Source organism: Carcharodon carcharias, chromosome 21 (genome assembly GCF_017639515.1).
Source record: "Carcharodon carcharias isolate sCarCar2 chromosome 21, sCarCar2.pri, whole genome shotgun sequence".
In the NCBI taxonomy this organism is placed as follows: domain Eukaryota; kingdom Metazoa; phylum Chordata; class Chondrichthyes; order Lamniformes; family Lamnidae; genus Carcharodon; species Carcharodon carcharias.
In genome coordinates this window covers 64,237,936-64,262,952 of record NC_054487.1, presented here as the reverse complement: position 1 = coordinate 64,262,952, position 25,017 = coordinate 64,237,936, and the positions used below count along the sequence as shown (strand labels likewise).

At 43.0% G+C, this 25,017-nt stretch overlaps 1 protein-coding gene across 1 annotated transcript in view; it reads left to right on the top strand.

The window, feature by feature from the left end:
• Nucleotides 1-25,017, top strand: part of ppfia2 (PTPRF interacting protein alpha 2) — a 647,479-nt gene that overhangs the window by 448,828 nt on the left and 173,634 nt on the right. The window contains exons 15-16 of the mRNA XM_041215777.1: nt 3,998-4,060; nt 18,691-18,782. Coding sequence (XP_041071711.1) covers nt 3,998-4,060; nt 18,691-18,782 — 155 coding nt within the window. The remainder of the gene's footprint in view (nt 1-3,997; nt 4,061-18,690; nt 18,783-25,017) is intronic.

Genomic DNA, 25,017 nt, shown 5'->3' with positions numbered 1-25,017 from the left:
AACTCAGACTTTCAAGACACTGTGACATCACTTTGTGAGATGCTCATAGGGTAGAACTCATCCTACTGTTTTGGGGGCCACTCAATGCCTGTTGCATTGAAGGTGAGTGTGGTGCTGAACTTATTCGCAACAGGGTCATCCCAGGCAGCTCATGGAGACCTTAGTGAGATAACACAGCCTGCTGCAGACCATTGTATCAAGGTGTTCACATATGCAATGTTCCATAGGGCTGGGAATTAAATCTTCATTCAGGATGTCTAAAGCCAGATGGACAAAGCCCAAGGATTTGCAGTGTTTGTAGGTTTCCCCAGGATGCAGAGAGCCATTGACTGCACGTACAGAGCCACTAAGGCTCCTGCTGGACAGACATGCATCTTCATAAACTGAAAGGGCTTCCACTCAATGAATGTCCAGCTGCTGTGCAACCATAAATGGGTCATGAAGGTGTGTGCTAGGTACCCGGGCAGCAGTCACAAAGCTCATATTCTTAGGGACTCACAGATTCCAGGCCTTTTCACCAGCTTGGATTCCTTGGGGGGATGGCTGCTAGGTGGTAAGGGTTATCTACTCAATGGCTAATGACACCTGAGAAAGTGCCAAGATTTGACACAGTACAACGAAAGCCACACCAGCACCAGGGCCATAGTGAAACAGACCAACAGTCTCCAAATGATGCACTTCCAATGCCTGGACAGATCTGGAGGTGCATTACTCCCCCTACATGTGTCCCTGGTGGTCATGGTTTGCTGCGTATTCCATAACATAGTCACCCAAAGAAGAGATGCCCTGGAGGATGATGACAGGCCAGGCGGGGGTCAATCCGCTGGGGATGATGGTGGTGATGAGTTGAGGGACTACGGCGATGCTCCTGCAAATGGCCCTAGCTGTGATCAAGTGAATGACCATGATACCAGGAATGCCCTAATGTGGCAAAGGTATATAGTACGTCTTGCCACTGCCAAAGAAGCAGTTTGGCGAAATTTTAGTCCTCCTTTTCTCAGTTGCAATGAGAGAGTCCTGTAGCCCTTATATCCAAACATCCTCCATCATCCAAATGAGAACATGATTGCTTCTGCCCTCCCTCAACTTCTGATTTCTTCCCTCAACCTTCAGACACAAGTCACACAGCCGCAGCAATCAATAAGAACACCAGCATGAAGGAATGTGAGTTTTGTTTTTATCCACAAGCTTTAAAGGCCTAACAAAATCAATGAATAATAACCTCACCCATGTGCCCCTATTTGTGATTAATGGGGATACTTACTAACAGGTTTACGAGTGCTCCAATGCAGTGTTCTCCCCTCACTTGCAGCTGCACTGGAGGGAGGCATCTGATGTGCCACTTCCCTTGCCCCAGATGACTTCAGAAGGCATCCTCTGTACAGCTGTGGCCTTGAGCAACTGGCCATTCCAGGAGACTCTTGCTGAGATGTATGCGAGTCTTCAGTTGCCACATTAATGGTCAAGGCTTGTGTCAATGGCTGATGGACGGAGGAGATGCTGCCCCCATCAGAAGTGCCATGAGAAGAACTTACAGGTGGAGGCAGCTGCTGCTCAACCACTAGGACCAGTTGGTCCTCCCAACCAGTGAGCTCCCAGCAGCAACCAAGCTCCCAGTTCCCCTGTCACTCTGGGTCTGAGCCCCTGAGCTCAGGGCCAGGGCAATGATGTGCAGGTCAGAGTGCATTCCAACGATTGTGTCTGCAATGCACCTGATTTGCCCCTCCAGGACAATCACCAGTCTGTCTATGAAGGAAGCATGGTGCTTCGAAGAGTGGGTGATTGCTGCGCTCATGGCCTGGATGGACACCTCCAGTCCAGGCCAGAGCACGTAACACCTCTGATATACCCACCAAATATACACGGACCTTGCACTGAACATCCAGTATCTGCTGCCTTACAGACGATGCCAGAGGCTTATTATCCAACTTGAAATCGACCTCCAGAACACTGCAGACACTCCATTGATTGCCTGAGGCCTGCCTTACTACAGTCCCTGGCAGCTGCACATGCAAATGTGAAGTGCCCTCACCAGTGTGTGCATGACCCCTGTCCAACGTGCTAAACCCTGCCGAAGTGCCAGTACCTGCAATGATGCTGGGTGCAGAGAGAGAATGTATCACTGCACCCTCCGAGGCTTCCCTCTCCTCAGAAGAGGGAGATTGCTGGATGGTTTCAGGTCCATCTTATGCTGAACAGAGAGAAATCAGGAAGAGGGTAGTCTCGAATCTAATCACTTGACACATAAGCTCGATCACACGACGCACATAAACCATTTCATGGTCTGACATGAGTGAATGAACTCTGCAGACACAATGAACCCTTGAATGATGATTGGATCAAGTTTCAGATCATGAAACTTGTCAAGGTTCCAATGTGTGAACTCTATTCACCAGACGCATTGCATAATTCCTAACCTCCATTAAACTAGCACTAGCCACCTCCTCTTATCAGTCTGAAACTTCTGCCATTTCACCAGAACCAGGCATCCCTTCCATCTTGCCACTGCCTATACCCCTGGACGAGTTGGCTTCTAGCAGGCCAAGCAGTTGCTCATCATAAGGAATCAGGACTTCCAGATTGGGTAGACCACCACATGTACGGGCATTCTTACGGGTGTTGTGGGCTCACCTCTCCTGAAAATATTTGACACAGAGCTTTCATCAAAAATTTGAAACCCATTATCAGATCAACATATGCTAGGCTGAAGCTTTTGCTCATGCGCCATAAGGTGATCCTGCCAACAATCCACCATATAACCAGACCATTACTTGAAATGCACAATGGCATGATCTAGAACAGCTATATCCCTGTGGAATCATGCAACTTTTGATGAGCAGCTAACCTCGATTACCTCCTGCATTCGCTAGTGAGACCTGTATCACACTGGACCCAGATTGCGCATATTGATGCCATCCTCCAGTTCCCTGACACAAGTTTCCTTTCCAGAGATTTTTTGCAAAATTATAGTCACAGCCTGTAAGCCTGCATTACTTCCTTCATAACTTGTGTCTGAATGCAACCTAAAGTCTAATGTTAAAAACAAGAAAACCAGGTCAAAATGAATTTTGATAACAGATAAGAGTTTAAATAAATTAATGGATCAATGACAACTTAAAGGAAAGAAAGCAAACTGAAAGAAGTCATGAGAGAATTTTAATTGATGTTAAAAAGAAATGTTCTGAATAAATTCTGCTAATCCTCTATTATTAACTAACTTTATTATAAATGAACTTTTCCTGTTTTGATTTTGATGGAGTCAGCATACCACTTTTTCTGCTACCTATCAACATGAAGGTATTCACGCAAGCTCTCCAGTTAAATGCAGCACGTTCTTTGGTGAATCATTTGTTTTTTTTTATATATACTCTGCATGTTGAGCTTTACTGAATCATCTTCTTCTTTAAAAACAATGATGAATCTCATTGAATGAACACTTGTTCCAGAATTATTCAATAATGATCTTTACTGAATGCTCCCCTCTTTATTTCATAAACACAAAATATATTATTGAACACTCATCTCGCTTTTAACAAAGCACAATATTCATTTTCACTACATGATCTCTTCTTGCCTTTTCCAAAGACATTATCATAAACAAAAATGTGCACATTGACAAACTAAAGTTTTCAGGTTGGAAAAAAGGTCTGCACAGGTGTGAATGATCTGTCTTAACAAACTCTACTTTAACCACTGATAGCACTGATGTGCTAACAATTCCAAGGGATTTCATGACTGCAAGCACCATGTTTTTAAATAGTTCAGCAGGAACATAGATTAAGTTCATTGGTGCCCCGTCATGATATGAAACCGTAATAAATTCATTGGAGGGAGAAGTGTTTTGACAATGCGTCAAATGAGTTGTTTTAGAAAGTTAATATATTGTAACTAATGACGTCCTTAATATACAAATCCTGATGACAAACTTAGCATTATTGTTTGATCAAATTTGTCATATTTGACTTATTTTGCAAATAATTATGTTTTATTACCTTAGAACATGTTGATACAAGAATCTGAACTACTAAGAAAACAACTAGAAGAGTCTCTTCATGATAAGGTAACATCATTAATACATGAGAACATGATACTGTAAAGAAAGACTCTTTGATGGAACATAATTGATATGTTGAAACTTCAGTGGTACATCATTCATTTAGAATGATCATCTATTTCCATAATGTTAAAAATCAGGCACTTGGGGAAAGATCCAAAAATACATGAGCCTCTAAGCTCAACACCAACTGTAATAAGATTCAACCAGCAGTGCATCTTGGGTTGGCTAGCTGCACCTCATTCTATAATCACAGCAGTCTAAGACAGCAGATATATTGGCAACGTGTAACAATATTTTAAGTTGGGGCTGCTAAGAATTTTGAGATATGATATAATAAGTAAAAAGAAAATTTAATAAATCAGTTCAAAATCAACATTATGATTTACTGTTAATTTTACAGTGTATATGATTCTTTTGTTCATCATGTTGCTCATTATCATGTTTAGGATTGATATAAAGAAATGGCTCTTGGCTTAGGCAGTAAAAGAGCTGGATAAAACTATTCATTTGCAGTAAATAGTATAATTATTTGTAAGATCAGTTGAATAAAAGGTTTCTCTCGTGCAACTGTCTCATTAGATAATTTAAACAGAAACTAAATCAGCAGCCAACTTCTTTGCCTGTTGATTCAAAATTTGTTAAGGTACTTTGTTTCAAATACTTACAAATTTTATATTCAGGAGTTATCAGAGTAAATATTTTGGCACTGTACAAGATCATATATAACAAGTGAGACAGAATGGCAGGGCATTTGAAAGTGGGAAGTGCATGTGAGTGGGTTAGAGTGAAGATGTACAGTCAGTTCCAACAGACCTCGGTGGAGAGTGTAGAAGACAAAGAAGAGCAGCTTGAGGAAACGATTTTTTCACATGAATCGGACAAGCTATTTAATATCTGATATACTTATAGAAGATTTAGGGTGCTAGTATGATTTCCACCTACAGAAAAAAGGCTGTTCATTCCAACTGGCCTATGTTGGTGTTTATAAACCACAAGAGCTTCTTCCAATCTAATTATCTATTCCCACCCTGCTTCTGTAACCCTGTATTCCTTTCTCCCTCGTGCATGCATCAACTAATGATCCATTTGTAAATCCGTCAATGTTATCTACTTTGACCTACTCCATGTAATAGCAAGTTCTGCATTTTCCCCACACTCTCTGTGCAAAGAATTTTCTTTTAAATTAGATATGTGATCATTCAATGGTTATCTTGTATTTATGCCCCCTTATTCTGTACTCACCCACAAGTGGAAACAGTTTCTCCACAATCACTGTATTAAACCCTTTTATAATTTTAAAGGCCTTTATCAGATTTCTTTTTAGCCTCTTTTCTAGAGAAGAGAGCTCCAGTCAGCTCAATCTTGCTTGACAGATACAACCTTTTAATTCTGGTAAGGTCCTTACAAATCTTCTGGACTTTCTCCAGTACGTAAATGTCCTTTAGGTGGCATGGTGACCAGAACTGCACAAGGTACTCCAAATGTGGATGAAGCAAGATTCTATATAAATTCAGAACTAGTTTTGTTATGGACAGAATTGAAATAGCACTAATTTCTCTTCTCACCACCCATCCATAACCAGAAAGGTGTTTTGATTTGTTTCCCTCTTCATAAGCAGTGGCATATGTCCCAACCTCTTGGTTTAGGTATGATCCAATTTTCTATTGACAGCCCCAGAGCAAACTTGAGATAGAATGTTCATTTGCACATACTCAAAGTGCGGAAAGTAGGGTTGCAATGTCACCCCCTCACATCCATATAGTAAAAAGGATAGAGAGAGGAAGGTTTTACAGTACGGAGGCCACAGAGAAAAATAAATAATGTTTCATGTGGATTCCAGAATCCAGAATTAAAGTCCAATGAGGTATTCCTTACAGAGGTCAGCAGGCTGAAAACCAGTGATATATAATTCACTCTTCTGATGGTGGTGACTTCACCAGCTGAGATGGAAATGCAGAGGTGAATCAGTCTTGTAGGCAATGGTACAGAATTTCCAGCAGACGTAGTGTAGATGGGGCCAGGTGTTCCACCTAGGCAGAGCTCCTTGTCTGTGAGGCTGCTAGTCAGATGATGAAGTGCAGACTGAGCTTTGCAGTTCAGCAAGACAATGTTACTTGTTCAATGAGCTAGAGGCCCATATCACATGACTCCCACTTCTCTACCAAATCTTCAACAAAGGATGTGTATCTTTCATCACCCAGTAGCTACTCCTTAGTTTGCTGTTGTGGCTCAAATCCTGCTGGCACAGCTTAGTGTCGCAGAATGAAGGCACCATGACTGCGGCCAAAGTACCAGGCATTGATCTGGATAATTTGTTGGGAATGTACACACACCAGCTGGACATTGAGGAAGTGAAATCTGTTTTGTTTCCAGAAGAGGGCAAAGTTGACGTGCAGCATCTTCAAAGCAATGTGGGTGAGGCCTATAAAATCCTGCACTATAGGGAAACCCGAAATCTGAGCAAAACTATGTGCTTGCTCCCTCTGCTTCTCTCTGGCAAGATAGAATGGAAATATAGTTAGATTTCGTTGTGTAGAGAACCTCAGTGACCTCTCTTATGTAATTGTATTTCAATTACATAAAACTGGGTTTCAGAGACTGTTTAGGTTCTCAGCCATTTTGAATTGAAAAAAACGTTGAACCCCTTTGTCTTAGCAGACCATCTATCTCCTTCTGGCCAGCCCGGGTTATTAAATGCAAATGGCCTTTGTATAGCTATCTTTGAAGTTGGGCTGTGCAGACCACAGAGGGTCACTTGCAGCTTCTCAGAGATAATGAGGTATGAGTTTTCCATAACAAAAACAGAATTACCTGGAAAAACTCAGCAGGTCTGGCAGCATCGGCGGAGAAGAAAAGAGTTGACGTTTCGAGTCCTCATGACCCTTCGACAGAACCAGTTCTGTCGAAGGGTCATGAGGACTCGAAACGTCAACTCTTTTCTTCTCCGCCGATGCTGCCAGACCTGCTGAGTTTTTCCAGGTAATTCTGTTTTTGTTTTGGATTTCCAGCATCCGCAGTTTTTTTGTTTTTATTTATGAGTTTTCCATAAACTGCTAAGTTGCTTCTTTTGTTTGGGACCACAGACAGACATAGGATCAGCCATTTTAGGGATCTTTGTCAGTTTTTTTAAATTTACAAAGTAGCAATGAGGATATCTATATATATATATATATATATATATAATTTAAATAAAATAAAAATATACATGGGCCTGAATCTTATGTTCATTGGGCGAGCGTGATCGGCGGGCCTGGAAGCGGACGCGAAATGCGCTTCCGACCGTGATCTGCCCCTGCGCACAGTTTCACGCTGGCTGGCAATTAGTGGCCAGCCAGCGTGAAACGTGTGCTTGAGAAAGCCTCAGCGCTTCTGGGAGGTGCAGGAAGTGGGTGGGCGCCGACAAAAGTGCAGATGTGGGTGGGCACTTCTAGCAAACTCCCTGAAGGCAGAAAGCTGCTTCAGAGCTGCCTCAGGGAGCTGCAGACCTGGACAGATTAAACGGTAACAAAAAAATGCATCAAACTGTGTCCACTCGACACATGCAAGCACTTGATAGCAGAACTCAAAAAATATCAGTCCCCAGATATCTTTTTTTAATTATATTTCACCCTGGACATTTCATCCCACCCTGGATCGAGGTTTCAGCGAAAATGTAAAGACCACCTGATCAATTGGCCCATCCGTCAACAGTAAAAGTGGACAGGCCATGTAAAATTGATTTCAATTACTTTGTTAATGGGCTTAATTGTCGGGGGGATGCTTCCAACTGCCACACGCATCCACCAAACGAAGTATCACACAAGTGCGCGATGGCATCGGGACATGCACCCAACATCTTCTCCGCGATTTCACACGCTGTCGGGTCAGTGGCTTACCTACACAATCAGCGTAGAATTCTGGCCCATGGTGAGGTCGTAGTTCCTCACACCTTCTTTAATATTCTGTTCCTTTAGAAATTAACCATGTAATTTCCTTGCACTCATTAATCAGTTTAAGGGGAACATTTTCCTCCCAGTGGGGGGGATGTGCAGGAGCGGGCACCGGTGGCCGGACTTCCGATCGGCGCCCCCGATCGGGGGGGCGCTGTATTTTACGTGGGCAAGCCAATTAAGGCCCGCCCAGCGTGACGTCTGCCAAGAAGTGCTATGCACTCACTGTGCGGGCGTGGGGGGGATTCCCTCAGCAGGGAAGAGCGCACAGATCTCCCTGAGGCAAAGTGCTGGACTCCAATTCAAAAGTTGACAGAAAGGTAATAAAAAATTTCCCTGACATGTCCCCTCATGTGACACTGTCACCTGATGATGAATCACCCTTAACATGTCCTTAGCTTTCATTTAAACATTTGATAAACATTTAAAATCCCTCATGAAACCTCATCCCACCCATGGATGACGTTTCATGCTTTTTCCGAGGCCCACCTGAGCTCCCGGCCTGCCCGCCAACCCAAAGATTGGATGGGCAGGTCCATCAATCAAGCTAATTAGTTTTTTTAATGGCCTTAATAGGCCGTTGACAGTTCGGCAGGCGCGCAGCCAGTTCGAAGTTTAAAATTACATTTGCTGCTTGTCAATCCTCTGGCATTATTTATTTTTCTTTTAAAATTTTATGTATTGATATAATGGTCAAGAAATCATGTTGTTTGCATTTTTTTGCTGCAGTGATTTCCTTTAGAGCTTCAAAATGGCATGCATGACAATTCACATACACTATGGTGGTAAATTACGCCAGGCGCCATAAAGATGAGGGTGTTAGCATGCAATCGAACGAAGCTGCTGGGCATGCAGCTCATGACATCAATCAGCATATATTTGGTGTCAGTGGTACCATTTTCGCTCCAGTTAATGTTCTTGCATAACCTGGTATAGCTGAACATGTGTTCAGGAGCAGGAACGACCTATCACCAGTGCTATTTAAAGTGAGTTAATTGCAGGTTAGGTGCTGGTTGAGTTACTTTGGCTGGTGCTTCAATTCTACAAATACTTGGTGCTTTTTCTAATTGTTTGAAGTTGCAAAAGTCGGCAGGGAATAATCTGGCAGCTGCTGAGGGAATCCTTGCTGACTTCAAGGCTTTTGCACAAAACAGCTGCCCCCTAACATAGCTGCACTAGCAGGCATTCCCTTTGGAACATAGCTTGACTTCCAGGCTGAAACTGATGATATTTGCAATATCTCGCAGCTTGCTATCCACTATTACATAGGAAAGGTCATTGAGGTTCTCTGCTCAATGAGAACTAACTATTTCATTCTCTCTTGCCAGAGAGAAGCAGAGGGAGCAAACATATAGTTTTGCTAGGATTATGGCTTCCCCATAGTGCAGGATTCTATCGCCCTCACCCACATTGCTTTGTGGATGCTGCATGTCAACTTTGTCCTCTTCTGGAAACAAAAAAGATTCCACTCCCTCAATGTCCAGCTGGTGTGTGAACATCCCCAGTAAATTATCCAAATCAATGCTTGGTATTTTGTCCACAGTCATGATGCTTTCGTTCTGCAACACTAAGCTGTGCCAACAGGATTTGAGCCACAACAGCAAATTAAAAAATAGCTACTGGGTGATGAGGCCAATCTGCTGACTACATAACTGATGACTCCGGTGCACAAGTTTCACACATGTGCAAAGCTTGCATACAATGAAATCCATGCTGCCACCACAAAATATGGCAGAGTGGACTATTAGCATGTTGAAACAACACTTTTGCTGGCTGGATCCTTTGGAGGAGCCCTGCAGTATTTGGTGGAGTGGGTGTCAAGATTCATAGTGGCCTGCCGTATGCTCCACAACCTCACCACCATGAAGGACAACCTTTGTCACTAATTATATGACAAGTTGCTGATGAGCAGGAGCATGAAGAGGAGGAAAAGGAGGAAGAGGAAGAGAGGAGATAACCTCGACTGACCTTTTCTGGCTGGAATGTCCATGAAATAAACACTCACCCAAGTGTGATACCAGTAATCAATTCCCCATTCGCTGACACTCCCACGCCTTACTTTCTCTCTGTCACTGACCATCGCAGCAGGCCACAATACAGAAATAAAAGTCACCACAAAATAAATGTTTCAAAATGCTCCATGTTCCCTCAACCTCAAAAAGGGCTGAAATGGATCCGTTGTTGAGGATCACCACTCTCAAATCATCATGAAGCAGGCGAAGTATGGTAAAAAATTTTGGAGGACATACATACTGCAGCAGAATCTTCCAGAGTGCCTCACGATTTACAGAGATTTACGAAAACATTTGTCAAGTCAAAGAATGCTATGCAAAGAGATTGATGTTGTTTGTGACATTTTCCTTGTAGTTGGCAAGCTGTAAAAATCATGCCAGTCATGCCTCTTGATGACCTAAACCCTCATTGAGATTCAGGGAGTAGTTCTTCAGCAAGTGTAAAAAGTCGATTCAGATGGATTCTTGTAATGATCTTTCCTGCAATGGAAAGCGGGCAGATGCCACTGTAATTTCCAAAGTTTGGTTTGTCCCCTTTCTTGATGATTGTCACAATCATGGCATCCTTATGGTCATTCAGGACTTCCTTTTCATTCCAGATCTGTATGAGTACAGATAATATAGAGTACTCCTGCAAGACAGGAGTAAAACAAAGTTATGTCATCGCTCCAACTCTTTTTTCAATCTTCCTTGCTGCCATAGAAACAAGCTCCCTGCTGCAGTGTAGCTTATTTATCGAATGGATAGTAAACTTTTAACCACAGACAACTCCAATCAAAAGCCAAGACCACCCCGACCTCAGTCATTGAGCTCCAATACACTGATGATGCTGCGGTAAGTGCTATATCAGGAACGGATCTCCAGAAAATCATTGACGTACTTACTGAGGCACGTGAGAAGATGGGTCTTACACTCAACATTCAGAAGACCAAAGTCCTCCATCAGCAAGCTCCAAATGTACACGTCCCAGCCCCACTGATTAGGATTCATTATGAGTGCCTGGAAAATGTGGAACACTTCCAATGCCTTGGAAGTTATCTTTCACAGAAGGCTGACATTGACGAAGAAATCCAGCATCACCTGAAATCTGCTGGTGCAGCCATTCGCCACCTGAGGATGAGAGTGTTTGAAGATCACAACATCAAAACTGAAACCAAGCTCATGATCTACCATGCAGTTGTGATCCCTTCTTTATTGTAGAGGTTGAAACATGGACAATGAATAGGAGGCCTCTCAAAACACCATCAACAAGTCATACCATCAACATTGCCTGCTGAAGATCGTACATATTAAGCAGCATCAATGTCCTCTCACAAGAAGGCACCACAAGCAATGAGGCTATGATCATCCACCATAAGCTTTATTGGGCTGGTCATATGGTTTGGATGTCAGATGGCAGGCTCCCAAAGCAGGTCTTCTTTCCCAGCTCAGTCAGGGCATACCCACCAGAGGAGGACAGAAGAAGCGATTCAAGGATATGCTGAAAGCCAACATGAAGAAATGCAATATTAACAGAAACTCCTGGGATACCATCACCTTGGATCAAACCAGATGGAGGCACTATGTGTGGGAAGGATCCCAGCATTTTGAGACCCAAAGAAGACAAAATGAAGAGGAAAAGCAAAAGCGGCAAAAAGAACATGCTGTGATTGGAACTGATAACACACAATCAGACATTCCACATGACAACAAATGTCCCATGTGCCATAAAGTCTCCAGATCCCAAATAGGCCTCATCAACCATCTTCGGACTTTTAGAACACTCTGATCCTCGTTAGTGAGGGATAGCTAATTATAATAAATAAAATTATGCCATATTACAAACAAAGGTCAATGATCATCCTTGACCATTCCTTTAGTAGCTGTTTTCCATGTACTTTTGCCTGTCCTATTGTTCATGCAGTGCTACCCCAGCAACTAGAAAATATATATTTTTATTTCATATTTCATGGGCAGAATTTTCGGGTCAGTGAGCGGGGTCAGGGCACGCTCGCCAACACGTAAAATGACTCGCAGTGATGTCAGGCGTGCGTCCCGACATCACCTTGCATCATTTAGTCGGCTGTGCGCCCACCGAACTGTCAAAGGCCTATTAAGGCCATTAAGAAAGTAATTAAAGTTGTTAAGAATGCTGCCCATCCAACCTTAATGTTGGCAGGCAGGCGAAGAGCCCAGGTGGCCTTCGTAGTTTTCATGAAACCTCATCCACAGGCGGGATGAGGTTTCATGAAGGATCTATTAGTTAAATAAAAATTTTTGAAAAAAATTAATGGACATGTCCCGCCACTTCACATGAGGGGACATGCCCTTAAATTTTTTTTTCTCTTTGTTAGACTTTTCAGAACTTAAACAGAGGTGCCTCAGGGAGATTTCTGCGCTCTTTTGCGCGCAGGTCCCGACTTAGGGAATACCGCCCCCTCCCACACAGGAAACGCACAGCGCTTCTGGGAGTGCATCAGGTTGGGCGGGCCTTATTTGGTCTGCCCATGTAAAATGATAGCACACACCCGATTGGGGGCGCCGATGGTGTTCGCGATCGCTCCCACCCATCCATGCACAACTCACCTGACAGAGGGAAAATTCAGCCCTATTTATTCCCAGTTCTCTTTTTAACCTTTTTCCCTAAGCTCATCATTGTTGTCTTCTCCTTTATTGTTTATTACTTTACAAATGCCATTTTCTTTAGATTCAATTTTACCCCATCCACCACCTTAAACATTCATTCCCTCCACCACCATGGGCATCATGGCTGCAAAATGTACCATTTACAGGATGCACTGCAGCAACTTTCCAAGGCTTCTTCAACAGCACCTTCCAAACCTACAGCCTCTACCACCTAGAAGAGCAAGGGCAGTTGCGCATTCCCCTGCAAGCTGTGCACCATCCCGACTTGGAAATAAACGATAGCTTCTTCATCATCTCAGAGTCAGAATCCTGGAACTCCTTTCCTAGCAGCACCATGGGAATTTGTTCACTACACAAACTGCAGCAGTTCAAGAAGGTGGCTCACCACAGCAATAAAGGACAGGCAATAAATACTGGCCTTGCCAACAATGGCCACATCCCGTGAATAAAATCCAAAAAAATGCCTCTTTATTTGTCTGTAGCACCTCATTATTGGTAGCTTGCTCCAATCTTTAGTGAACTGTGTTTCTTCTGAACTCCATTCATCTCTCATTTAAATATGTCCAATGTTGTCCTACCTCTTTGTTTCTCAATATTTTTCTCCATTTTGCCTTCCTTAGCTCCATCCTCATTCTCTGATACCAGGCTTTTTCTGATCTATTGCTTTGCTCTTTATTCTATCTTTATCTCTCTGAGTCATCTTAAAGCTCATATTGTGAATGTTTGCCCATCAATGCTCTCCAACATTTATTGTTGATTTCTGTTCCATTTCATTTCCTGTTACTAGGTTTAGCACTGCTTCCACCTTGTTGAGTTTTTTACATATTGGGTCAGAAAACAGTTCTGCACACACTGAAAAAAAAAACCTTCCCTTCTCCCCTTTCCCTTCCTCTCCTGCCAGTATATGTAGTAGCAGTTGAAATCACTCATGATTATGGAGGAATTTTAAGGCACCCCAGCCAGCATATTTGCAGGCAGGGGTGCACATAAAATAGAACTGGTGGCTAGACCACCGGCGGAGAAGAAAAGAGTTGACGTTTCGAGTCCTCATGACCCTTCCAAGGAAGGGTCATGAGGACTCGAAACGTCAACTCTTTTCTTCTCTGCCGATGCTGCCAGACCTGCTGAGTTTTTCCAGGTAATTCTGTTTTTGTTTTGGATTTCCAGCATCCGCAGTTGTTTTGTTTTTATGTATATATGTATTATGGCTAGACTACCACCTTCCCACTCATCCATGAGCCGTTGCCCATAATGTGATGGTGGGTAAAGGATCAGCCAGCCTGCCTGTCCTTTGGTCTTTTGAGGCCCTTAACTGACCAATTAATGTCCAGTTAAGTTTCTGCCCCTCGCTGCGATAATACATGCGGCTAGAATCATGGAATCACATCATTGGTATGGTGCAGAAGGAGGCCATTCGGCCCATCGAGTCTGCGCCGGCTCTCTGAGCATTTTAACTTAGTGCCAATCTCCTGCCTTTTCCCCATAACTCTGCATGTTGTTTCTATTTAAATAATCATCCAATGCCCTCTTGAATGCCTCAATTGAACCTGCCTCCACCACACTTTCAGGCAGTGCATTCCAAACCCTAACTACTCACTCTGTGAAACAGTTTTTTCTCACCTTGCATTTGCTTCTTTTGCAAAACACTTTAAAACTTTGCCCTCTGGTTCTCGATCCATTTAAGAGCTGGAACGGTCTCTCCCTATCTATTCTCTCCAGACCCCTCATGATTTTGAAAACTTCTATCAAATCTCCTCTTAGCCTTCTCCTCTCAAAGGAAAACAGTCCCAACTTCTTCAATCTTTCCTCATAACTGAAGTGGCCCATCCTGGAACTATTCTTGTAAACCTCTTCTGCACTCTCTCCAATGCGTTCACATCTTTCCTATAGTGTGGCGCCCAGAACTGTACACAGTACTCCATCTGAGGTCTAACCAGTGTCTTATATAAGTTAATCAAAACCTCCATGCTCTTGTATTCTATGCCCCTATTTATGAAGCCTAGAATACTGTATGCTTTAGAAACAGCTCTCTCTACCTGTCCTGCCACCTTTAATGACTAATGTACATATACACCTAGGTCTGTCTGCTCCTGCACAACCTTTAGAATAGTATCTTTTATTTTTTACTGTTTCTCCATGTTCTTTGTACCAAAGTATATCACCTCACACTTCTCCACGTTGGTCTTCATTTGCCACCTATCTGCCTACTCCACCAATGTGTTAATGTCCTTTTGAAGTTCTACGTTGTCCACCTCACAGTTTACAATCCTTCCAAGTTTTGTGTTGTCCACACACTTTGAAATTGTCCCCTGCACACCAAGATCTAGATCATTTATAAATATCAGAAAAAGCAACGGTCCCAATACTGACCCCAGGGGAACACCACTACAAACCTTCTTCCATTCCGAAAAGTACCCATTTACTATTACTGTCTGTTTCCTTTCCATCAGCCAATTTTGTATCCATATTGCTACTGCCCCTTTTATTCCAACTTTCCTCACAAGTCTGTTGTGTTGGAATATAATATACACCTCATCAATGGCCTTGACTTCATCAACCATCTCTGTTACCTCTTCAGCAAACTCCAGCAAGTTAGTTAGACACAATTTTCCTTTAACAAATCCATGCTGACTCTTCCGAATCAATCCACATTTTTCCATGTGACTATTAACTCTATCCTGATTAATTGTTTCTACAAGTTTCCCTGCCACCAAAATTAAACCGACTGGTCTGTAATTACAGGGAAGATCTTTACAATGTTTTTTGAACAAGGGCGTAATGTTTGCAATTCTCCAGTCCTCCAGCACCTCCCCCAAACCCAGGGAATATTGAAAGATTATTGTCAGTGCCTCTGCAATTTCCACTCTCATGTCCTTCAATATTATTAGATGCATCTCATCCGGTCCTGGTGCCTTATCAACTTTAAGTACTGCCAGCTGATCCAATACCTCCTCCTTATCAATTTTAAACCCTCTGAGTGGCTGAGTTTCCTCCTCTGTCACCATGGCCTGGGCAGCATCTACCTCATAGGTAAAGACAGATGCAAAGTATTCATTTAGCATCTCAGCCATGCCTCTTGCCTCTATGTGTAAATCCCCTTTTAGGTCCCTAATCAGCCCTACTCCTCCTTTTACCGCCCTTTTACTATTGATGTGCTTACAGAATACTTTGGGATTTCCTTTTGTGTTAGCTGCCAGTCTTTTTTCATAATCCATCTTTGCATCTCTTATTTGCTTTCTCACATCCTTTCTGAACCTTCTGTATTCAGCTTGGTTCTCAATTATATTTGCTACCTGCCACCTGTTGTAAGTACACTTTTTTTTCCTTAGCTTAATTTCTATCTCCTTTGTCACCCAGGGAGTTCAAGATTTGTTTGTCCTACCCTTCCCTTTTGAGGGAACATACCTTGACTGTGCCCAAACCATCTCCTCTTTGAAGGTAGCCCATTGTTCAGTTACTGTTTTTCCTGCCAACTTTTGGTTCCAGTGTATCTGGCCCAGTTGCATTCTTGCTGCTTTGAAGTCCACTCTTTGCCAATTGATTATTCTTACTCTGGTTGACCAATGTCATTTTCCACCATCATCCTAAACCTTATGATACAATGATCACTGTGCCCTAAATGCTCCCACACTGTCACTTGATCTGTTTTGCCCACCTCATTCCCAAGAACCAGGTCTAGCAGTGCCTCCTTTCTTGTTGGACTGGACACATACTGCTGTAGGAAATTCTCCTGAACACAATCTAGAAATGCTTGTCCCTCACTGCCCCTTGCACTACCACTATTCCAGTCTATATATGGGTAATTAAAGTCCCCCATTATAACTACGATGTTTACACCTCTCTGGAGAAGGCAGAATGAAGGAAGTAGCCTGCTACTTCACCATCTCAAGTGAAAAGGTGCAAAGAGTGCTCCGTTCCCATCAGAGTTATGCCCCCAAGATGTTATTCCTCCCTTTGTTCCTCCTCTTGTGGCCCACAACCCTCGCCCCTGCTCTCCCCCCCGATCCCTCCCCAACCAAAATCCCCAGACCCACCTCCATGTTGTCACCCAGGGAGCTCTAGAGTTGTTTGTCCTACCCTTCCCTTTTGAGGGAACATACCTTGACTGTGCCCAAACCATCTCCTCTTTGAAGGTAGCCCATTGTTCAGCTACTGTTTTTCCTGCCAACCTTTGGTTCCAGTGTATCTGGCCCAGGACTCCTTGTATTCACAGCAGTGGTCACTACTGAGTTCTAGTGCTGTTGAGACTACTCAACTGTCAGCCAATCTAATTGACCAGCAGCTCTTGAGGTAGGGACTTCCTTTCCCCGAAGGGTGAAATTCCAGCAATTACATCGTTAAGGCCTGTCCCCAGTATATTATCACTGCGGGTCAGCCTTTTTTAAAGTTGGTTAGCTCTGGCAGGGTGCATAGAGAGGGGAGGTGAGCAATATGCCCCTCCCACCATAAAATTTAGCCTTTTTTTTTGTTCTTCTACCTTGCCTACATAGTTCTCCCCCCACCCATCCACTATCCTTACACAATCATCAGGTTTGGGTCAGATAGGTGGGTTAAAGTCTGATTTCCACCCAAACCTGCCACTTATCCACTCACTCCCAGCTTCATGGGCTGTGATCAACCTTCTCCTAGGAGGCATGTTCACATATTAAATATCATGAGGCTGTTGACTCAATTGTCATTCAGCTATTCATATTTAACTGGTCTGATTTTCTGAGCTTCATGAAACCAGGTGTGGTCTTGGTGAACCCAGGAGGTTTGTGACTTTATACCTACCTACTTCATCAGTTTTTCTGCCAATTGAACTCCTACGATCAGGCACCATCCCTCCCCACAACTCCTTTCTGAACACCCCCCCCCACCCACTCCCCCACACCACACCCCCCCCCCCCCCCAACCCCCCCCACCACCCCGCTACCTCCGACTTTCTCCATAAAGCCTCCGATTTCCCCATGCCTGCAAAGTAAATGACCTCTCTCCTCACTAGGCCTCCAAAAGCCCACCCCAGTACTTCAACCTTCCTCCCCTCTGATTCCCGCACCAACCTACAATGAAGCCCCCCAATTTCCCTCCCCAGGCTTCCAATCTCACCTCCCTATCCATCTCCCACCTCACAGGTCCTTGATTAGTGCCCATTCCCTAAGATTCCAGGATTGGCATCCTTCCCCATGATTGCCCCACTCTCCCCGATCAGCCTCCGACTCCGTTCGACACCCACTGCACCCTCCAAGGTCAACCCCTGCCCTGCACCCCAGCAGGAACTTACCTGGTTCTGTGATCTTCACCGACGAGTTCCCCATCCAACTAGAAGCCAGCCTACCAATAAGGTGGGGAATTAATCAGTGACGTTACACACACATTGTGGAGTTAAAGGGGAATCCTGACATCCAGGTTCCTCATGACCTTGAGCCACCTGCTCCCCGCAGGTCCAGTCTTAAAAGTCCAGGCCAATGAGTTATATGTGCTGCTTATTTATGTCCACAAGATCTCCCCAGTATGTTAATAATTCACAATTTCTGAATGATCATGTCAAGTGTATTCTGTTATTGGTTCAACACCTCAAATAGTAAATCCAAGAGTTTTTCCAAAATGTGAATCAAAAAAATTATCATCTTGCAAAATAGCTTTTAGATTATAAAAGGACTATACTGTCATTGAAATACTGTACAGTATTGTTATGGTGTTATTATATTGATTTGCTATGACATTATTTAATTAAATATATGTTAGATTTCAGCAGTTATCTATCTCATAATCATCCCAATAGTAAAATAATTATTTCACTCAACCTGCCAATGCCTTTCAAAATGACATTCCTGCAGGCAGTGATAAATTTAAATGATTGTTACAATGGAGTAGGGCTAATATTCTCTCTAATTATAGTGTTGCTATAGCACTGGTGTTATTCATTAATGCCATAAATTTAGTGGCGGTAGTAAAGGCATTCATTATTATTTCGTCATTGCATCTAGCGAATTTAGGGCCATTATATCTGATAAATTATGATTTCATTGTGTCATAAAAACTTATGTTTTGGTGTTGAAATCTACTTAATTATTGCTCTTTACAGGAACGATTAGCAGAAGAAGTTGAAAAATTTCACTCTGAGGTTCAACAAATGAAAATGCAATCTGTTGCTTTGTTGGACCCAGCCATGTCCAGGTAACTTGAAAGTAAACTGTCAATTAATGGCAAGTGCCTAGTAATTTAAAAAACACTGTACTATGATGTGAAATAATTAATCTACCAGGCAATTGATAAAAGTAAAATGTGTGTCCCTTTCTCTTCATGTATCTGTCTCTCATCTTGGGCTGGATTTTACCAGCCCTCTGGAGATGAGTTGGGTTGCGGGAAGGTACGTAGAAGGGAACTCATGCCTACCCCTGCCATGGGTTTTTCTCAACAGTGGGAATCTTAGCAGTGCAGCTGCACGTCTCTGGTCGGCTGATGACCAATTAAACCAATTTACGTCCAACAGCTGACCACTTTCTGGCTCCACTGGCATTTTACCAGCTTCAGGAGGGGATGCCACCACATGGGGAGACCACCAGATAAACAAATCATGACAGCCTCTCACCTGGTTTCCAGCAGCACCAACACTGCCACGAAAGAATGCACCCCTCTGAATGCCGGGGCCTGAGGGCATCTCAACATGGAGGCACCTTCTACTTCTTCCTGTAGCCACGGCTGGCCACATCTATCAGTGACAATGCTAAGGTTGCCAAGCTGCTGGCTCTCTGATTGGCCTCGAAGCACTGGGAGGAGGCCCACCATCCTCAATTGGGCAGTGATCCCAGTGGCAGCCTCTTAATTGGCCTCTGCCAATAAAATGCTTGCCAGGGTCCCGCAGCCCATATTGGCTCAAGTCCTGCTTTTGAACCCTGACAGCATCGCTATCTACATTTTGGAAAAATTCCAAATCTTCTGTCACAGCTTCTTGTCTGTCTCTTGTGTTCAACTTTCTTATTACTTTTTTGTCTCTTTTGCTAGCTCTGAATGCATGATTCTGAAACAGTTTCCTTATTGCCTCTCTATCTACTTGCTGCCAAGTCTTCCTTCACCCATTTGCGGCCTCCTTCTACAAATATAACCTTTAACTTGTTATCTCTCTCTCTTCTATGCATGTTCCAATTAATATTTCTGATCCATTTTAAATTATCAATGGACCTTTTTACTAAGAGGTCATTATGCTTGTAAGGGTAGTCTTACATAATGGCACCACTTCAGCCACATGGTATGTGTAATTGTGACCATGCCATCACATGCTACTGATAGGCAGCACAGTAGCACATAGATGCACTGTAACATCAGGCTGCATATGTGCAGAAACATGGCAAAATAATCAAGATCTAAGCACTGGGAACATAACAGGAGGCAAAAGAGCCATGAGATAGTGAAGAGTTGTTGGCAAAACTAGAAAATGGGTATGGTACCTTTATGTATTTTGTTTATGCTTTTTAGGTTGTTAAATTTCTTGTGAGTGTATTACATTATAAATTTTATTTCTGTGACTAAAGAGTGCAATGATTAGAAAGCCAATATGACCATTCAAAGGACTTATATTATCTTAAGGGATTTAATTTGGTTGCTTTGTTGTTGTTAATTGCTTTTTTCAAGAGATTGTGAACAATTTTATCTGACAGTATTTTTTTCATATGATATTTACTGAATAATTAATTTGAGTCAAGTAGTATGCTTTAAGCCCTGTAAACATACCCAGAGGACATGTACCTGATTCAAACTTTTCAAACAGGTAGGGGGAAAAAATTGTTCATGTGGTGCTGCTTCAAGTGGTGCTATGCAGATTTATGTTAATTCTCCAGGGACGGACAGTGCTGCATACCCACATAGGTATGTGCAAGTTAAGCAGCTCAAGGCCTGTGGTGTGGTTTGCCTCAAAGAATTGATGTGATGTGGTACCATTGATTTAAGTGAATGAATTTTTCCCCATAATTGATGTAATGTGGTAGCATTGCTTGAAGTAAATGAATTTTTCCCTATAATATGTAGTGTCTTTAAAACAGAGATAATATTATCAATTAATAAATTGAGAGTGCAGTTTGATTCGTAATTGTAATAAGGAACTGATTGATTTGTAAAATGGATTGAATATCTGGATTAAATTACATGATTAAGTTAATTGTTAAGTTAAGCTATTTAATCATTAAGACAAGTTAGTGATGTGATTAATTACTGTATGTAGTGGGCAATTTAATTAACTATTATAGCCAATCAGCAAATTATCACTATATTGTCCAAGGAATTAACTGGAATATTTTTGTGCTCTCTTTTCCTCTGTGTCAAACTAGGGTAACTGTTGCCCACTGGCTTTGCCTTTCGGGGATGCCAGGTAGCTGTCACTTGCAAGCATTCCCCTCAGATGATACAAAAGAAAATTATTCCTTCTACAATATTACATAAGCTGGACTCAGCAGGAAGTCCTCTGCATTGGTTCTATCATCTTGTCAAATCCATGGGGAAAAAAGACAATTATTAGATTACTCCAAAAATAATAGAGTTGGAGCAAGTTAAACTGGGAGTTTATTATTCACAGAATCACACAGTGCAGAAGAGGCCCATAGAGTCTGCACTGATACATTGGAAACACCTGACCTACCTACTTAATCCCAGCACTTGGTCCATAGCCTTGGATGTTATGACCTGCCAGGTACTTTTTAAAGGATTTGAGGCAACCCACCTCCACCACCCTCCCAGGCAGCGCATTCCAGACCCATTCGCATCATCACCCTCTGGGTAAAAAAGTTTTTCCTCACATCCCCCCTAAACCTCCTGCCCCTCACCTTGAACTTATGTCCCCTCATGACTGACCCTTCAATGAAGGGGAACAGCTGCTCCCTAAACCCTGTCCATGCCCCTCATAATCTTGTGCACCTCAATCAGATCGCCCCTCAGTCTTCTTTGCTCCAATGAAAACAACCCAAGTCTATACAACCTTTCTTCATAACTTAAATGTTTCATCCCAGGCAACATCCTGGTGAATCTCCTCTGCACCCCCTCCAGTGCAATCACATCCTTCCTATAATGTAGCCACCAGAACTGCACACAGTGCTTCAGCTGTGGCCTCACCAAGATTCTATACAACTCCAACATGACCTCCCTACTTTTGTCATCTATGCCTCGATTGATAAAGGCAAGTGTCCCATAGCCTTTTTTACCACCCCACTAACATGCCCCTCCGCCTTCAGAGATCTATGGACACACGCGCCAAGGTCCTTTTGTTCCTCAGAACTTCCCAGTGTCATGTTCTTCATTGAATACTTCCTTGTCAAATTACTCCTTCCAAAGTGTATCAACTCACACTTTTCAGGGTTAAATTCCATCTGCCACTTAGCTGCCCATTTGACCATCCTATCTATATTTTTCTGTGGCCCACGATGCTCAATCTCACTGTAAACCACTCAGCCAATCTTTGTGTCATCTGCAAACTTACTAATCCTACCCCCCACATAGTTACCTATGTCATTTATATAAATGTTGAATAATAGGGGACCGAGCACAGATCCCTGTGGTACGCCACTGGACACTGGCTTCCAGTCACTAAAGCATCCTTCTGTCATCTCCCGCTGTCTCCTACAAATAAGCCAATTTTGAATACACCTTATCAATTATCCTGTATCCCATGTGCATTTGCCTTCTTTATAAGTCTCCCATGTGGTTTCTTGTCAAAGGCTTTGCTGAAATCCATATAAACTACATCAACTACACTACCCTCATCTACACACCTGGTCAACTCCTCAAAAAATTCAATCAAATTTGTTAGGCATGACCTCCCTCTGAGAAAGCCATGCTGACTATCCCTGATCAAACTTGCCTCTCCAAGTGGAGATAGATTCTCTCCTTCAGAATTTTCTCCAATAGTTTCCCTACCACTGACGTGAGATTCACTAGCCTGTAGTTCCCTGGCTTATCTCTACAAACCTTCTTAAATAGCGGAACCACATTAGCTGTTCTCCAGTCCTCTGGCACCTCCCCTGCGGCCAGAGAGGAATTAAAAATTTGGGTCAGAACCCCTGCGATCTCCTCCCTTGCCCCCCTCAGCAGACTGGGACACAAATCATCTGGACCTGGATATTTGTCCACTTTAAAGCCTGCCAACACCTCCAATACCTTGTCACTCCCTATATCAATTTGCTCAAGAACTTTGCAGCCTCTCTCCCTGAGTTCAATACCTTTATCCTCATTCTCCTGGGTGAAGAAGGATGTGAAGTCTTCATTCAACACTCTAGCAATGTCCTCTGGCTCCACCCATAGATTGCCCCCTTGGTCCCTAATGGGCCCTACTCTTTCCCTAGTTATGCTCTTCCCATTGATATACTTATAGAATACCTTGGGATTTTCCCTACTTTTACCAGCCAGAGCTTTCTCATATCCCCTCTTTGCTCTCCTAATTGCTTTCTTAAGCTCCATCCTGCACTCTCTGTACGCCACTAATGCCTCCATTGATTTGCTTCCCTTGTACCTGCTAAAAGCCTCTCTTTTCCTTCTCATTGTATCCTGATTAAACCAATTATTAGTATTAAACCAACATCTTCTTGCTTTCTGGAAGAAATGAAACTATTAAGAAAGAACGATTTTAAAAGAAGATAAATAAAACTTCTCTTTCATATTTTAAACTGCTTTGGGTTAGGTCAGTTGATACCACTCTCACCTCTGAGTCAAAGGGTTGTGGACTTAAACCATATCCAGGACTTGCTGTCAGAGGAGGTTCTTCAGTGCATTGCTGAGGAATGTTTCATTGCCTGAGATGAGATGATAAACCAAGGATGTTTATTCAGATGGATGCAAAATATCCTGTGATACTATTCAAAAAAAAGAATGGGGAGTTCTCCTGGTATCTTGAGCAATATTCCTCCCTAACATATCACCAAAGCAAATCAAGACCTGAATTTTCACTCCCAGGGCAGGAGCTCAGAGTTGGGACATTTCCTGGCTCTGCAAACCAGACTCCGGAATTTTGAATTTTTGCTCCAGGGTGGCGGGGTTCCCTGGGAGTCGGGCCAGGTGATGCCAGAATGAGGGGAGAGGCAGCGGGGTGCTGAGATGGGCTGGGTGGAAGACCTGCCTCAGTACCCTAGTACTTCATTGAAGTTATTTTTAAAAATGACAAAAACAGCCCGCCAGCCCTCACCCCCTCATACATCCTTACTCCCACACACACCCCATACCCCATGCATGCCAATCTCCCCATACCCCATCCATGCCAATCTATGCCACCTCATGCCCCCTACCCATCCCTCATGGCCCCTGTACCCTCCATGCCACCTATGCCCCACCACCACACCCCCATTGGTCCTCATACCCTCTACACCAACCCATGCCCCAACTCATCCCCATGGCCCTTTATAGCCCCTATGCCAACTTAGTGCCAACCCATGCCCCCACCCAACACCTGCTGCCCTTGCCCCATCCATGCCAACTCACCTTGAACAAACCGTGGGCAAATCTCAGAAGCCATGCTGACATAAAATAATGTGCCTATTGATGACATCACTATTTGAAAAAACATTCTCATTGATGAAAAAATCCTATACATTGAAAGTTCTTCAACTAATCTCTTATGAAATCAAGCATTTCCCTTAAGTACTTAATCCCATCCATTACGAAAACAAACATTTCGCTTAAGTATTTAATCCCTTATGGAAACAAACATTTCTATCTATAAGCACTTGGAACTGTCAATCAAAATGCTCACTTAATGGACATCCCACATGGTTCTAAAATCAGTCATGCAGCACAACTCCTATAATTATAGTCCTCAGGCTTATGTCAGCAGGCAGAGTGAAATAGTGAGTACTTTTTTTTAACTTCACACAATTTTTAATGTTAAAGTTCAACAGAGTTAAATCCCTTCATAGCTTTTACAATTCCCATGAGCTTTGACAGTTCCAATGAGTTTTGACAGTTCTTTGATAGCCTTAACAGTTATTTGACAGCTTGACAGTTCTTTGACTGCTTGCACAGTCCTTTAACAGCTTGGCAGCTCTTTGACAGCTTTGACAATTCCAATGAGTTTATGCACTTTTTACGCAAATTCATGTCTAATTTTATGAATCCCAACTCACCTCTCCCAAAGGATACTTTAGCACTTCCAAAGAGATACCTTCCTATCTCAAATGGTACCTTACCCCAACCAAAGGGTACCTGACTCTCCCTAAAGTGTCCTGGGACCATTTCAAAAGGGGTACCACATGTCCGCATAAGGATCCCCTGGCTATCCAAATGAATCTACAGGTGAAAGGCTTTTGCTGTCAGAGCTTGTTCTGAGTGTGTGCTTTCACTGCTCCAGAGTTGATTTCCAACATTTTGGAGGACTTTACTCACCTTGACCTGTTCTTCCCTGCTGTTAGTCTTCACTGCAGCATGGGAGGAGCTTAGC